Source organism: Balaenoptera acutorostrata, chromosome 6, assembly GCF_949987535.1.
Source record: "Balaenoptera acutorostrata chromosome 6, mBalAcu1.1, whole genome shotgun sequence".
Classification (NCBI taxonomy): Eukaryota; Metazoa; Chordata; class Mammalia; order Artiodactyla; family Balaenopteridae; genus Balaenoptera; species Balaenoptera acutorostrata.
The window spans coordinates 91,620,934-91,635,746 of NC_080069.1; the positions used below are offsets into that span (position 1 = coordinate 91,620,934).

A 14,813-nucleotide genomic window follows, 5' to 3' on the forward strand; every position below is an offset into this window, starting at 1 on the left:
GGGGGTAAAGTGGGGGCTCGGGGGGGCACAGGGAGCCAGGGCAGGGAGTCCCCAGAACCCACACCCCCAGGCGCTGTGGAAGGCCCCGGATAGGCTGCAGAGGTTGAAGGCTTGGAGGAAACGTGCGGGGCAACGCCAAGGGGGTTGGACTGGAAACCCCACGGGGGGAGCACAGCTTGGATGGAATCTGGGGATTGGGACTGTCCTGGGACCCTGGGCCAGGCATTGCCCTGTTGGACCTAATGGCGGGTAACACTGTCTTTACATGGGGCTCCAGTAGGAATCGAATGGAGAGACAGATCCGAGGGCGCTTGGTGGACTGTGAGGTCAACCACCATGGGGAAACTGGGCGGAGGTCGGGGAGGGCCTGCCCAGGGTCTCCTTGCAAGGTAAGGGGCAGAGCTCTGACCAGATCCAAGTGCCAGCCTCCCAATCTGGGGCTCAGTCCAAACAGGAGGAAGAGACGGCAGGTGACTGAGGGGCAACGGACAGAATAGCGATGCACCTCCTGGTCATGCTTGTGCCTCCTCTCCAGGGAAAGGGAAACCCCCCAACTTTAGGACGCATCTTCAGAGGCAGAAGCACCACTTCCCCCCAGGGGTGCAAAGTACTTGAGTTTACAAAGCCACGCTCCCAGGAGAGGTCCTCCACGGCCCTGACAGGTGGGCTCTGTCCTCCCATCATCCGGGGGCAGAATCGAGACCCAGAGGATGCAGGGACTTGCCCAGGACCCTCCTGCTCACCCCCCCACCCCACGCAGTGCCCTACCTTGGTGCCCTCGTAGAGGAAGGCGTCCCAGACCTGGAGGAGGATGTTGCTGATGAGACTGTCTGCGAAGACTACGAGGAGCCAGTTGAAGGTGATGAAGGACAGGTCCACACGGCACTGCCCCAGGTGGGCCATCAGTTTGGGCAGCTTCTCCGAGAGGAGGTCCTGCAGCACTCGCTGGTCCACCTGCAAGCCGAGAGAGGGCCTGTCAGCTGCTGCCCTGCGGAGGGGGCTGCCTCCCTCCGGTCCACCCCTGCACACCCGGCTGGTCCACACACGGCCCCGGGCTGCTCGCAGTGGGTCCTGCCCCACCTGGGGGCACAGAGCACCCGGAGGAGCTAGGGCCCAGCCTGGCCAGGAGACAGGTCACTCCACTGGCGAGCAGCCTTCCAGGTTGGAGCTTTGATGCAGAGGTCTCTGTGGACTGTAAGTTCTTGGCCAGTGGAGTTTTGGCTCCTTTGTCCCCCAGGCTTGTATCGGCTGACACCATGGCCGCTTCCCTACACCTGTTTTGGGCCTGATGCACAAGATGCTCAGGACAAGGTTCTGGGGACCGGTGTTGGGGGAGCCACACCTGACATCAGGGGGTGATGCTGCTGGGTGATAGCTGCTAATGACCTCTTAGTGTGGTCACATCATGCCTCTGTCCTTGTTTCACTGGACCCGGTTGATCACTCCCCGCACTGGCTCCTTCCCTGCCCCAGGACATGGTTGTTCTGTGGTTGCCTCCTACTTCTGTGACAAGACCATTTTAGGCTCCTCTTGCTCTTTCTTTCATGGAACTGCGGGTTTCTCAGCCCTCTCCCTCCATTTAAGTTTTCTTCCAGACTTAGCTCTTGCTGTGGCAAACACCCTCTCGCTTCCTTCCGTACCCTGAACTCCAGGTCTGCTGTGCAGGCCAAGAGTCCAGCTCAAAACCTAGGGTAACTCACTGAATCTAAGATGCCACTGAACCTACTGAAGGATGTACGGATGAACTGGTATGATGTCTGAGATTTACTTCAAGGTCATCAAAGTAGGAGTGGGTGTGAGTATAGGTGAAAACAGTACTGGCTACCCTGTGTTGATAATTATTGAAACTAGGTAATGGATACATGGAGGTTCATTACACTTCCTCTATTTTTTTGTACATTTGAAATTTTCTGTACTCAAAACAACAACACCATAGTATATTGGTTATACAACACACCTCAATTCCAGAGATGTTAAAAAGTGAAAATAAAATATTTGTAAAGTGAAATATTTGTGTATTTCCCAGCCTGCCTTGCAACTAGAGGTGCCATGTGACGCAGTTCTGACCAGTAAGATGTAAGCAGAAGTTGCTGGGTCAGGAAAGCTGTCTGAAAGGGAGCCGGTGCCTGTCTTTCACCCTCTGCTTCTTTCCGCCTAGACCATGGCCACAGTGCCAGAGATGGTGCAGCCATCTTGTGACCACGAGGTGATAAGCAGGAGGATGAAGGTCACATGGCAGAGCAGTTAGCTGGAAGGAGCCTTCAGCTTTCTCATTATCTGAGAAAAATAATCCCCCATTTAAGCCACTATTAGGTTGGGCCTCCCTGCCACACAGCAAAACACAGTCCTTACCTGATTCACCACCTATTTCCTGATGACTCCTAAGTCTTGGGATCTTCATCCCTGATCTCTCTCCTTACCCCTCCACCCAGGTGGGCATCCCAGAAGGAGGAAACAGTGTTGGGTGCTCGCAGTAGGAAAGGAGAACAGGATGGGTGGGCAGGTAATGGCTTGGTAGGTTTTGTGGGGGAGTGAGACGGTTCCCCCTGGGTAGCATCTCTCCATAAAGCAGACACACTGATACAGCAAGAATGGGACGAGGGGCGAGGAGGGAGAGGCTGGAGGGTGGAGGTGGGAGGTCTGAAATGGTTTCGCATTTACACCCCTCAACAAGCCCAGGAAGTAGTGTTACTTCCATTCAAAAGCATCAGAGAAGTGATGCCACGTGCCAAGGCCACATGGCTGGTTTCTGAAGGGTTGGCTCTGAACCCAGCTCCACCTGACTCCAGGGCTGGTCTGCGCTCAGAGGGCAGTGGAGGGGGTCATGAGATGATGGAGGTAGCTGTATCTCTCAGGAGGTGATGAAGCGTGTGTGTGAAGCATCACTGTCACCTCCCATCCTCCCAGTCCCAACTTCCACCCTACCTGACCTCTGTTTTGAAATTCTTGACTGGCAAACACCAGTCAAAGTCTAGTGCCACTAGATTTTCCCCTCCTCCCCTCCGTAGGATATCTACTGTTTCTAATGATGTAATGTCCCCACTGGAATAACAATAGTCTATCGCGTGGGCAGGGCCCCAACAATTCTCAAGGCCATCAGCTGACTGGAACATCACAGCAGTCCCAGAGAAGGGTTATTGGCCCACTGTACAGAGGGAGAAATGGAGGCCTGAGAGATTCCTGACTTTTCCAAGATTCACTGACTTGTAGGAACAATTCAGGGGCACCAACCTGCATGGCCCCCAAGTCCCCTCCCTGCCCTGCTCACCTGGGATGCCAAGAGCGTCTTGCTGTAGTAATCAGCTGGCATGATGGTCTCCACAATGGCCACCAGACACCAGAAGGCACTCTCCTCCTCATCCAGGACCAGCAGAGCGATGGCCGCCAGTCTGGAGTGGGAGGGAAGGCGGCCTGGAGTGACCCACAGAAGTCACGACCAGGCAGCCCATGGCAGGGGTGACTCCCTGGGGGATGTCCTGCCCAACCCCACTCTCTAACCAGGCTGGTGTTCCTGGAAACTGGGGCGAGATGAACATGCTCTTGAAGAGGACTACCTAGGGGATTTCCAGAGCAACTGGCATCATCTTAGAGCAGGGCCTCTGGAGTCTTGTTGCTTCCTTGCTGGGTGACTGTGGGCAAGTTACTTAACTTCCCTGAGCTTCAGCCTCATAATAATCACAGGACTGTTGTAAGGATGAACAGAGTAAATACGTGTTAACTGCCCAGCACAGTGCCTAACACGTAGTGAGAGCGCTTTATAAAGGTTAACTATCCTCATCTTAATATTCATGGGCTTTGAGACCTTGGCAAGTGTGCTAACCTCTCTGGCCCTCACTTTTATTACCTGTCAAGTGGGGTTAACAGTATCCACCTCCCAGGGCTGTGAGGCATTGAGAAGACAGACATACAGCATCTTGCTCACTGTCTGGCATGTAGCAGGTGCTCAATACTCAGAATTCTTTTTCTCCTTTGCTTCCCCTCTCCCCTGGAGTTATCATGAGGCTCTAATGAGATCATGGATCAGACAGAAGACATCCCACAGTGCTGAGCAGGGATGTCTGCCTGGAAGAAGCACTGTTTTATCTCCTTCCCCCACCTTCCCTGGCAGGTCTTGTCCAGGGTGAATCCAAAAATACATTTCCCAAAATGTACTGGTCTCTCAAGATGCTAGGTGAGCACATGGACCCATATTCAAAGATGTTGGGGAACACTGCATACTCTAGCCCTCTTTTAGAGGCTTATGATATACATATCTTAACAAAGTCTCTTAGAAATCTCACGTTAACAAAGCCCCACGTGGCTAATACAGGGCTGCCTAGTGGGGCTGTGCACAGTGCACCTGCTGAACACCCTTAGGGAGATGCCACGTTCAGCATGGGGCAGCCTCACACTCTCAATGGACTTAAAGAGCACATTTCATTGTCTAGATACTCATGCTTCTCTGGGCTCTTACTAGGTTGGATTCGTGACCTCCAACATCTTCTGAGGTTTACACTTTTTTTTAATACACAGGGTTTCTGAAAAGAAAAAAAGAAATCCTTTTTCTCTCCCTAGTGGATTGGGAAGGTATTTCTCTCCACTCCGGCTAAAGTATTTGTACAGACCCTCCTGAGTTTAGCTGAGTGGATGGAGAGAACAGTTATGGGTCTCCTGGAAATAGTAGGCTTTGGCCACTCAGAGATGGGAAAGTGGGAAGGCCTACAGAGATTATTTAGCTCAGAGAGAGCAAATGGGATACACCAGCCACCACTCTCTTTGTCTATGCCCAGGGCAGACATAACTAATTGATCATGGTACTCTTTCCCACTGAGTCTGGAGGCTGCCTCAGAAACTCACAAGATAAGGCTCCAGGCAGCTACTTTCTGCTGGTCATCCCTGGTCATTGCAGAGACAGGAAAATCGAGGCCCAGAGAGCAACAGTGACTTGTTCAAGGTCACACAATCAGTTGGTGGCAGAGGACTCCCAAAGTCCAGCCTGTTCTCTCTATCCTACCTCATTCCACTGTTCTCAGTCCAGGAGTAGGTATCAGAATTAGCTTCGATTTCTGCTCACATTAAAAGGTCAGTGATTTGATGTGTGAGCCTGTTGATAACGTTCAGTGATTTATACTATTTTTAATTTTTGCACACAATCCTGAACCAGTAGGATAAAGCTTTTGTGTCAGAAAAGGAGGTTTAATCCTGCTAAGATTCCACCCATGGAAGGCCCTAAGCAAGGCCCAGGGCCTTTGGGAATGGACACCACTGTTTTTCAGAGTCCCAATAATGCCACTGGGGGCAAGGGTATGACACGAGCTCTGAATCCAGGAATGCTCTCAATATGCTTGGTGGGATACTCAGGACCCCTCTAGGGGAGGAGGCCAAAGGACCTTGTTTTTACTTCCATGAGCCTTGTTTCCAAATCATATTGCTCTTAGCCTCTCAAAGACTGGTCTCCCTGAGGATGCCCAGGCCATAGGTTCTCATTTACAGTCACAAGGAGGTTCCTTGGCCTGTGCCTCAGTCTTTGGGCTTAACTCCTGAAAGACAGATCTGGGAAGCTGCCTTACCCTCAGCCAGCCTCTGCTCTCCGCCCTTGACATGTACCGGCCACCCCTTTCCTGACTCCTTGGCAGGTCCCCCTTCCTCTCTATGGGCCTTACCTGTTGGTGTTTGGAACTTTGTTAGGGCTCGTGAAAATTTTAGATGTGTATTCCTCATGACTTTTTCACTTTTTGGGTGTGTTTTAACGCTACAGAAATAATAGCACAAACACAAGAATATCTGTGGCAGCATTCTTATAACAAAAAAAAAAAAAAAAAAAGAAGAAGAAGAAGATTTACATACTTTATGGTGCATGGTGCATTTAGACAGTGGAAATTGAATCTCTGTTAAAAAGGATGCACCCAAGAGAAAGGAAAATATACATGCACACAAAGACTTGTCCAGGAATGTTCATGGCAGTATTCATAATAGCCAGAAGGCAGAAACAATCCAAATGTCCATCAGCTGGTTAGTGGACAATCCAAGTATGGCACACCCATGCAATGGAATGCTGCTTGGTAAAAAAAGAACAAAACACATGCTACAACCTGGATGAACCTCAAGAACATGCTAAGTGGAAGAAGCTTGATGCAAATGGCCACATGTTGTATGATTGGTATATGAAATGTCCACAACAAGCACACTCATAGAGACAGAAGGTAGATATGTGGTTGTTCAGGGCTGGGGGTGGGAATCGAGAGTGACTGCAAATTGGCACAAGGTGTCTTTTAGGGGTGATGGAAATGTTCTAAAATGGGATCGTGGTGATGATGGCTGTGCAACTCTGTGAATTTACTCCAGATCATTGAGTTGTACACTTAAAACCCGTGGAAAAAAAAAAAAAGGTCAGTGATGAGAGGCTGCTGGCACTCACTAGGGTCCTAGCAACTGCTCAGGGCTACAGCCAGACTCCAGCTGAAGACATTCAGGCCCAAGGAGGTCTGCAAAGGAGGGTGATGTGGGAAAGGAAAAACTACTTTAAATCGCTCCACTTATATTTTAGAGAGAAATGGATTCTAAAATTTTGCTCTGAATTAGCATTAAATCATTACTATGATATCTGTCTCCCTCTAAACAGGCTGGGTTTTTTGCATAAAAGCAGGTTCTGTCCTCAAGACACCACACATGCAGTTCTAATAGCCGCCACTAGATGGCAGCACCCAGACAAGTGAAAGGGGCTGCAGAAGGGCCTTTGAAAGAATACAATGCACTCTCCACATTTAAACAGGCTCTATTACAAATAATCTTCTATTTAAAGCAATAGTATGAATACCTGCCTAAATGCCAATAACTGTAGCATTCAAAGAAAGAAGTAAAGAAATATCTCTGGTTTTGGTCTCAGCTGTTCCTATATACCCCTCAGCAACTTTTGGTGCTGCCTCTTTCCACATAGGGAGAGGCTTCTTTCCCTTCTACATGGAAGATCCCCTCCTGCTTTGGGATCCTCCCCCTGCTCCTTCAGTATAGATTAGACTCCAAAGCCCATATGTGACTAACTCCATTCCTGCTCTCAAAAAAAGTTGTATCTGATCAGGAAGAAAGGTTTCTGAGTGCCCTCAGCACACTCTCTGCTACAGCTCCCATTCTGAGTGAGGGCAGACGGTAGGAAGAACCAGGTCTGGTGTCCGGAGACCAGGGTTAGCAGCCCATGCATGGTGAGGCCCAGGCAGGTTCCTTAGCTTCTCAGACCCTCTCTTATCTCACCTGGCAATGGCAGGCACCAACGCCCACCTCGAAGTGTTTTCCTTAGGATTAGATGACGTCAGGTATGTGAGTACCTGGCATGCAGGAGGCCCTCATTAAGTCTTAGCTCCTACCTGACCTTTACATGAAATGTACAAATTATTCATACAGTTTCAGAGCTTCTAGCTCCCTTCAAATCTAATCTTAAAAAGAGGATTCAAAAGTTTTGTGCCTTCTGGATTTTAACATGTTCAAACAGATGAGAGGTGTGCAGGCTTCTGCTCAGCCGTTAAATGAATGAATGAATGAATGAATTTCTATGGACATCTCCTGTAGCGGACGTTTAGAGCAGCATGAAATCTGAACATGTTTTCCAAGGAGGCTTAGACTGAGAGGCATTACTGTTTGGGCTTAACTCTGAATTCCCAGTAATGGTACATGTATATGCTCAATTTCACCCAACTTAAGCTGGAAAAAAAGTATCAAAAATATCTATCCTTGGGAACCATTCAAATTTGAGTAGGGACACTCTGAATATTTATTCTGTGTTAAGTAAATGTCACACATTGCCTGAAAAAAAGAGCAGAATGACTTATGTAAAATTTGCTTGAGTATATATGTGTTTAAATTAAGTTGAGGCATGGGATAGGGAGCGTGGGAGGGAGACGCAAGAGGGAGGGGATATGGGGATCTATGTATATGTATAGCTGATTCACTTTGTTGTACAGCAGAAAGTAATGCACCATTGTAAAGCAATTATACTCCAATAAAAATGTTAAAAAAAATTAAAAAAATAAAAAAAATATTAAAAAATAAATAAAATAAAGTTGAACCAAAACTTGCTTTGGGAAATATGTGAGATTATGCCACCTCTATCGAGATAACTGGGGGCAGCCACGAGAGTTCCCCAAAGTACTGGCAGGGGAGCCCTACCAAGTCACCCCACCCCACCCCCAGCTCCCATCCCTTGTCTCCTGCTGTTGAACCAGAAGTAAAAATTAATCCAGGCTGGGCCAGATTCCTTCCTTTGGGAATTTAGGCCTGAGACGTGAGGGTATCGACAAGTGGATTGCTGAAAGGCTTGACTTAGGGGCTGAGGACTCTGCTCTGACAGCCCTGATGGGCCCTAAATGTCCAAGGAATGACAGACGGTGAGGCTGGTCTGCTGAGAGACAGGGAAGCAGCCATGTATTATGAGAGAGGCCAGAGACCACGCAGCCCACAGAGGACTGCACAATCTCAGGGGACAGTGTCCCCCTGGAATATGGCATGAATGGCGCCCCCTGGCGTTGTGCTGTGCTATGGCCCTGCTAGACAGAGCGGTTGCCTCGGCTTCCGAAGACCATCTATCTGGTCCCTAGCTATTTCCTTTTTCTGGCTTTTGGGAGCTTCCTCTGTAACATTTACAAATTCTCTTTTCCTTGGGCTCCTGTGAGTGGATTTTGTTTAAAGCAATGATCCCTGACCCAGGCAGTCATGCAATACGTGAGCTGGCTGTGGGCTATACAACCCCAGCAGGCCGCTCACGTGCTCTCTATGGGAGCGGCACCACCCTGAGGACAAATCACAGGAGAGGGCACGGGACCAGGAGCCTGGGGCTCTGGCCCAAATCTGTCTTGAACACGTCCTTTCACCTGCTTGTCCCCATCCATACGGTGGGGACCAAGCCTCCTGGGTTGACCTCTCTGGCTTCTTGGGAGGCTCCAAAGAGACAGAGAGGTGCCCTGGAAGGCAGAGGCTGTGCCCTCACGGGGGCTGTGTGGCTTACCTGTTTAGGCCCTGGCAGTAGCCGATGGCAGGGTTCTGCCAGGAGAAAGCCAGCAGTACCCGGCGGAGCCTGTCAGGGAAGCTGGAGGCGGGACAGGTGAAATGCTTGTTGCTGGGGAAGGTCCGGTTCAGGTCCAGCTCGATCTGGCGTGTGGCGGGGTGCTTGCAGGCCTGGCCCCGGCTCAGTAGCTCTTGGTAGCGGCCGGGGCCCTGCAGGTGCTGGACACGGAGGCGGACCAGCCATTTCCAGACGCGCGGCCGGTGCTCACGGGGCACGCCCGCCCGCAGCAGCTGCTTGATCTCCAGCGAGGGGGCCAGCTCGCCCAGGGCAGCCCAGCGCTCCCGCAGCGGCTGCTCCACGGCCTCGTGGGCCAGCAGGTGGTGGGAGTGCACTTCCAGCGCCTGGATCTTGGCCAGCAGCCTCAGGTCTTCCACCTCGTAGTTGGGTACTGTCAGGAAGCCGTACTCGTCATACTCGCTGCCAGCAAAAGCCTGTGTCAGCGACACCTTGCAAGGCCCTTCCCCAGACAAGGGGCAGCGGGGAGAGGGTGGACCCTGGGCAGGAAGCCTGCCTGCGCTTCACTGCAGGCTGGCCATGTAACTCTGGGCAGGTCACTTCAGTGCTCTGAACCTCAGTTTGCTCTGTACAATGGGTATAGGAACTCCTGCTCCGCCTCATGAAGACCCAATGAGATCCTCCGATGTAAACTGCTAGGGGGCTAGACAGTGCCTGGTACATGGCAAGTGCTGAAAAGATATTTGCTCATTCATTCCGTGTAAATACAAAGGACCCTCTTATTACTCCATGAAGCCTTAGACCCAAGAAGTCCTTTACTGCCATTACAGAACCCCACTTCCACAGCCAGTAAGCCCAAGGACAGATGGGGAACAGGAAGCACCAACAACAAGCAGAAACAGGAGAGCTGGGGACCCATTCCAGATGGCCTTTCGTAGAGTCAACATTTATTGGCCCCTATTATGTGCTCTGCCTGTGCTATCTCATTTAATCCTCATGATCCTGCAAAGCAGGGATCTTAGCCCGCATCTTACGGAGGCTGAATATGAGGCTCGGAAAGGTAAAGTGACTTGTCCAAGGTTACACAGTGAGAAAGCCAAGTCTGGCTCCAAAGCCTGGGCTCTGGCCACTGGACCGACCATCCAGCCTCTAGGGACCTTTGACCCCAGCCACAGCCCCTTCTGTTATATTTATCTGCCCAGGTCCACTGTGCTCAGCAAAGGCTTGGCTCAAAGGAGGCAGCTGGCTTGTCTCCCCTCCTCCCCTCTCTGACAAACACCCCTGGGAGGCAGCCTGGGGAAGTGGAAAAAACAGAACTCTGGAGGCAGGCCCACGTCAGATGCACTAATATGCTGTGTGGCCTTGGGCAAGGGGCTGCCTCCTCTGAGCCTGTGGTGCCTCTCAGCTGTAAAATGGGGCTCATTTCAACCACATGATCACTAATCTGGAGGTACAAGGAGGTAAGCATGTGCAGGGCTCACACACGGTCAGCAGCAACTGGTAGCAGGGCAGCTGGCGGCCCCCAGGTCACGCAGACCCAGCCCTGCTCTGGGCTCACCTGATGGGGCTCAGCACGACGCTGTCAGCTGAGGCTTCGCTGGCTTCCCACTGCAGCGCCTCCTGGATGAGCTGCCTCAGTAGCTCCGAGCACTCGCCTGCCTCGACCCCCACAGCCTCCTGCAGCCTCCGCAGCCCCGCCAGGTACTTGCTTTCCACCTGGCAGTTCTTGGCTTGGAGGTAGGCACACTGTGGGGGGGAGGGGTGGGGCTGGTCAGGCCACTTGGTTGGGCTTAGGCCAGAGGCCTGAGGCCTGAACAGCTTTAGGCAGTCCAGCCCTTCTTCCAGCTCTCATCTCCCATCCCCCAACCCCAGCCATTCATATAAAGGAAAGGAGAGGAGTCCTGAATCCAAGAGTTTACAGCAAGGCAGACAGGGCTCCAGGCAAGAGAACCAGGCCCAGGGCTGGGGCTGGATTCAGAAAAATGAGGGGAGAGGTGGGCAGCAGCACAGGCTCTTGCATTGCCTGCAGTCCCATCCTAGATCAGTTACTGCAGGCTGGGTGATCTACGGCAAGTTACTTAACCTCTCTGTGCTTTAACTTCTTCATCCGAACAATAGGGAAAATACAGTCTGCCTCAGAATTCTTATATGTGACTCTAGATGAGCCAATGTATACAAAGACCTTCCAGGGCACTTGGCCCAGAGCAAGCTCTCTGTACGGGGTATACCTGAGCAGCGCCCAGGGGATGGATGGACATGGAGCTCTGGACACTGCCGTTGTGCCTTCTCCCACCACGTTGGCTTTTTCCATTTCTCCAACACACCACCTCTCTCCCACCTCGTGGAACACACACTGCACATTCCCTACCTGCTTACCCCCGTATCTTCCTGTTTCTTTGTATGCTTTGTGATATTTTGTTGAAAACTGAACATCTGAACCTAATAAGGTGGGGTGGAATTAATTAAAAGAAAGCTCAGCTAAAAAAGAAGTCCGGTCAGGCCTGTGTGGGGACCTCTCAGGCCCTGCCACAGGCATCACTAATTTCTCCAAACAGGAAGAGATGTTCACCTACATCTCTGACAAGAAGCTGCCTCTACTATCCAGCAAGAATGGGAAAACTTCTCTCCACCTCAAGACAGCTCAGCCAATCAGGGACTGTAGCAATCGAGCCAATGAGAAGCCTCCATACTTGGGACTCCTAGTTTCCCCCAATTGACTTTTTGGTTATCACAGCCCCTCCCAACCCCTTCCTTTTCCCTATAAAAAGCAAGTTCCCCTTCCTTGTTCCCTGAATCTGCCTGTGGTTCACCATAGTACAAGTATCCCAAATTGTAATTCCTCTGGTTAGTCCCGAATAAACCCGCTTTTGCTGGTAAAATAACTAGATATTATATTATTAAAAATGACAGTGTTAACTCTGGAAATCAGATACTCCTTCTTACCTAGGGTTTGCTGTTTTGGTTTTTGGTTTTGACTGTTGTAGGCTGTCTCTGTGCCCAGGATCAGCCTGAGGTATAAACTTAAGTTCCTCTTAGGTCTTTTCTGAGCCTTTCCCTGGGCACGCGTGGTCACTTTCTAATTTCCCCCATATTTGTGGTGGTTTTGGAATGTAGAGTTAATACCTGGCTCCCAAAAGGGGAAAAAGAGGGGGAAGGCCCTTTAAATCCCCTGGCAGTTACTTTAGGCGGTGGGGGCTTGCAGCAACGTGGGGAGGTGGGACAGCAGTGGCTGCCTGCCTCTTCCCCTCACCTCTGTGATCAGAAGCGGCAGTCAGCAGAGCACAGATCCCTGATATGTGGAAGCCAGCTCATGAAGGGCACGGTCCAGAGGGAGAGCAGTCAGGTCATGAGGAGAGAGTGAGACAGTGGTGAGGTGGTGAGAGGGCTGGAAGGGTGGCTGGGGACAGAGAGGGCCAGAACAGGGCTCCCGCGCCTCACCTTCATCAGGAGGGCCTTCTCCTTCTCAGCCACCTTTCTCCAGATCTTTGTGACCTGGTGGATCTCGGAGTTGAGAAAGCGGTTCTGGGTCCGGTATGCTTCCATGTCATCCTGGAGAAGAGAGCAAAGCATTTAATGAGCTGCACCGGAAACATCTCCCTGGTCCTCACTCTCAGATGAGCTGCCAACACTTTCTTCCTTTAGAAATTTCCAATAATGGCAACAGAAAAGGAAGTCTGAAAGAAAAAAAATAATAGTGGTAGCCCCCTTCTCTAATCTTGATGCCAGCATGACATGGTGGAGAGAGCATTAAGCCTGGACTTCAAGTCCTGGCTCTGACTTCCTGGCAGGGAGGCCTCACTGAATCAATCTGACCCTCTGTTTCCTCATCTGTAAAAGGAGCAAATACCAACTACCCCACTTGGCAGCTGCTGACTAAGTGAGGTAACGTGCACACTAAGTACAAGGACCAAAACAGAGCAAACATTCAAGTAGTGTTTGTTTTTTAAATAAAAATATTTTGTCATATATTGGTGATCATACTGAACAATTTTGGGTGAAAATTTTTTACTGTCACTTTGTAAATACTTTTCTATGTTGCTACAGAAGCTTCCCAATGATAATTTTTAATGTCTGATGACTATTCTATTAGGTGAATTTACCATAACTTAGATATAATCCTTCTCTTGTTGCTTTTTCAGTTTGAGCCCTGGGTGTTTTTGGTTTGTTTGTTTTATTTTTGGGCTGTGCCATGGGGCATGCGGGCTCTTAGTTCCCTGACCAGGGATTGAACCCATGCTCCCTGCAGCGCAAGCGTGGAGTCTTAAGCGTGGAGTCTTAACCACTGGACCACCAGGGAAGTCCCTGGTTTGTTTCTATTATGAATAAAGCTGTAATGTTTATATCTGAGCCTGGAGTTTTCCTTTTGCAAGCTGTCCAGGGGAGGGAGTATGATCTTCCTGCTGGGGCATGCAAGGAGAAGCTGGCCATGCACTGGGGAGGGTCAAGCAGGAGCCTGAAAGGAGTACCCACAGCTGCAGCCATGGCTCTCAATCTTTATTCTGATTGGATGGACACTGTGGGAACAATGGACAACACATGCTCACAGTGATACCTAGCAATTCCAGGGCATTTACTAACGGAAACTCAATCCCTTTCTCTCTCACTCAAGAAAATGTACTGGCATGTAGATGAATATGAGAGACTATTGCAGGTACGACTTCGGATAGGCCCTGATTTATCAGGAAATTAAGAATAGCACACCTCGCCCATGGCACTTCAATGTCAGGGATGGGTCACTTGTGTACAGCTCATAGGCCGTGCTGACCCTCTTCATTCTGGCCAAGATCCCTCCCAGCTCAGAAGCTCCAATTCATGTCCAGGGGCTCTCCAAGGCTTTGGATGTGTCGCACAGGGCACCCTGCTTGCAGCCCGGACAAGGAGGGCAGGTACAAGCGCCCCTCAGAGCAGCTGTGGGCCTGGGTGGGGTGGCATCTGGGCAGTGCCTTCCCGTTCACTCACTGCCCTACCTTCAGTGTTCTTCTTGGCTCAGAACTGTAGGGAGGAAAAAGAGAGAGCTCTGAGAAGAGAAAAGCCATGTGACTGTCACCAGTGAGGCAAAGGAGGAAAACACAACTGGAGAAAGGGGACAGGGAAGAAGAGAGTTTGCCCTCCTGCTTTCACAGGGACCAAGGACCCGGGAATCATCTTCGGGAAATGCCGTGTGGACTAGCCCTTGTGCTAGCGGGGAAGGCAGTGGATTGGACGTGGGGACACCTGGGGTCAGGCTGTAACCCTGCTGCTTGTATTGTGCGACCCTGGACCAGTCCTTTCCCCTCTCCAGGACTTGGCCGACCGTGCCAGAAAATGAGGGGGAAGACTAGATCTCTGAGTCTTTCCGGCTCTGATATTCAAGAAGTCAGTGATTCTGTCCTCACACTGACAGTTTCAACAAGGGGGGCATTTCCTTAAAGTTGAGTGTCCTTAACCACAAGGGCAAGCAGGAAATGTGAACACACTCTGTCCCAAAACTTAAAGACAGTGGAGTTTTGATGGGTCTTCTATTTTTTTCTAGATCAGAGACCTAAAGGCTAAAAAATAAGGGAATCTAGTACATGCAACTCCTTCTAGCAGAAAACACCTCCAAGGTGTCAGCTGCAGGACTGATAGCTTTCTAACAACCTCTGAGGAGCAGCCATAAATGTAAGCATGGTTGATGTGAATTGTACCCAGAATCTCTTCATATCTGGGCTCACTGATAAATTAAATTCCTGAACTTGCAAACTCAGGGGCATGCTCAGTCATTTAGGTGAGTCCATACTTCTGGGCAACTCTCTGAGACGGTCTGGAGGCACCCAGCGAGTCTATCTCTTTGACCCCCATGCTG

At 50.5% G+C, this 14,813-nt stretch overlaps 1 protein-coding gene across 6 annotated transcripts in view; it reads right to left on the minus strand.

Moving 5' to 3' along the window:
• Nucleotides 1-14,813, minus strand: part of TBC1D2 (TBC1 domain family member 2) — a 40,801-nt gene that overhangs the window by 1,309 nt on the left and 24,679 nt on the right. For 4 of the 6 annotated variants that reach the window (XM_057549063.1, XM_057549061.1, XM_057549065.1 and 1 more), the window contains 5 exons: nucleotides 12,428-12,538; nucleotides 10,548-10,735; nucleotides 8,975-9,451; nucleotides 3,269-3,389; nucleotides 769-954 (listed from right to left, as the gene is read on the minus strand). In XM_057549063.1, the coding sequence (XP_057405046.1) occupies nucleotides 769-954; nucleotides 3,269-3,389; nucleotides 8,975-9,451; nucleotides 10,548-10,735; nucleotides 12,428-12,538 (1,083 nt within the window). Of the gene's footprint in view, nucleotides 1-4; nucleotides 475-768; nucleotides 955-3,268; nucleotides 3,390-8,974; nucleotides 9,452-10,547; nucleotides 10,736-12,427; nucleotides 12,539-13,690; nucleotides 13,982-14,813 lie in introns of those variants that run through there. The other 2 variants (XM_057549067.1, XM_057549064.1) reach the window with 2 other exon arrangements.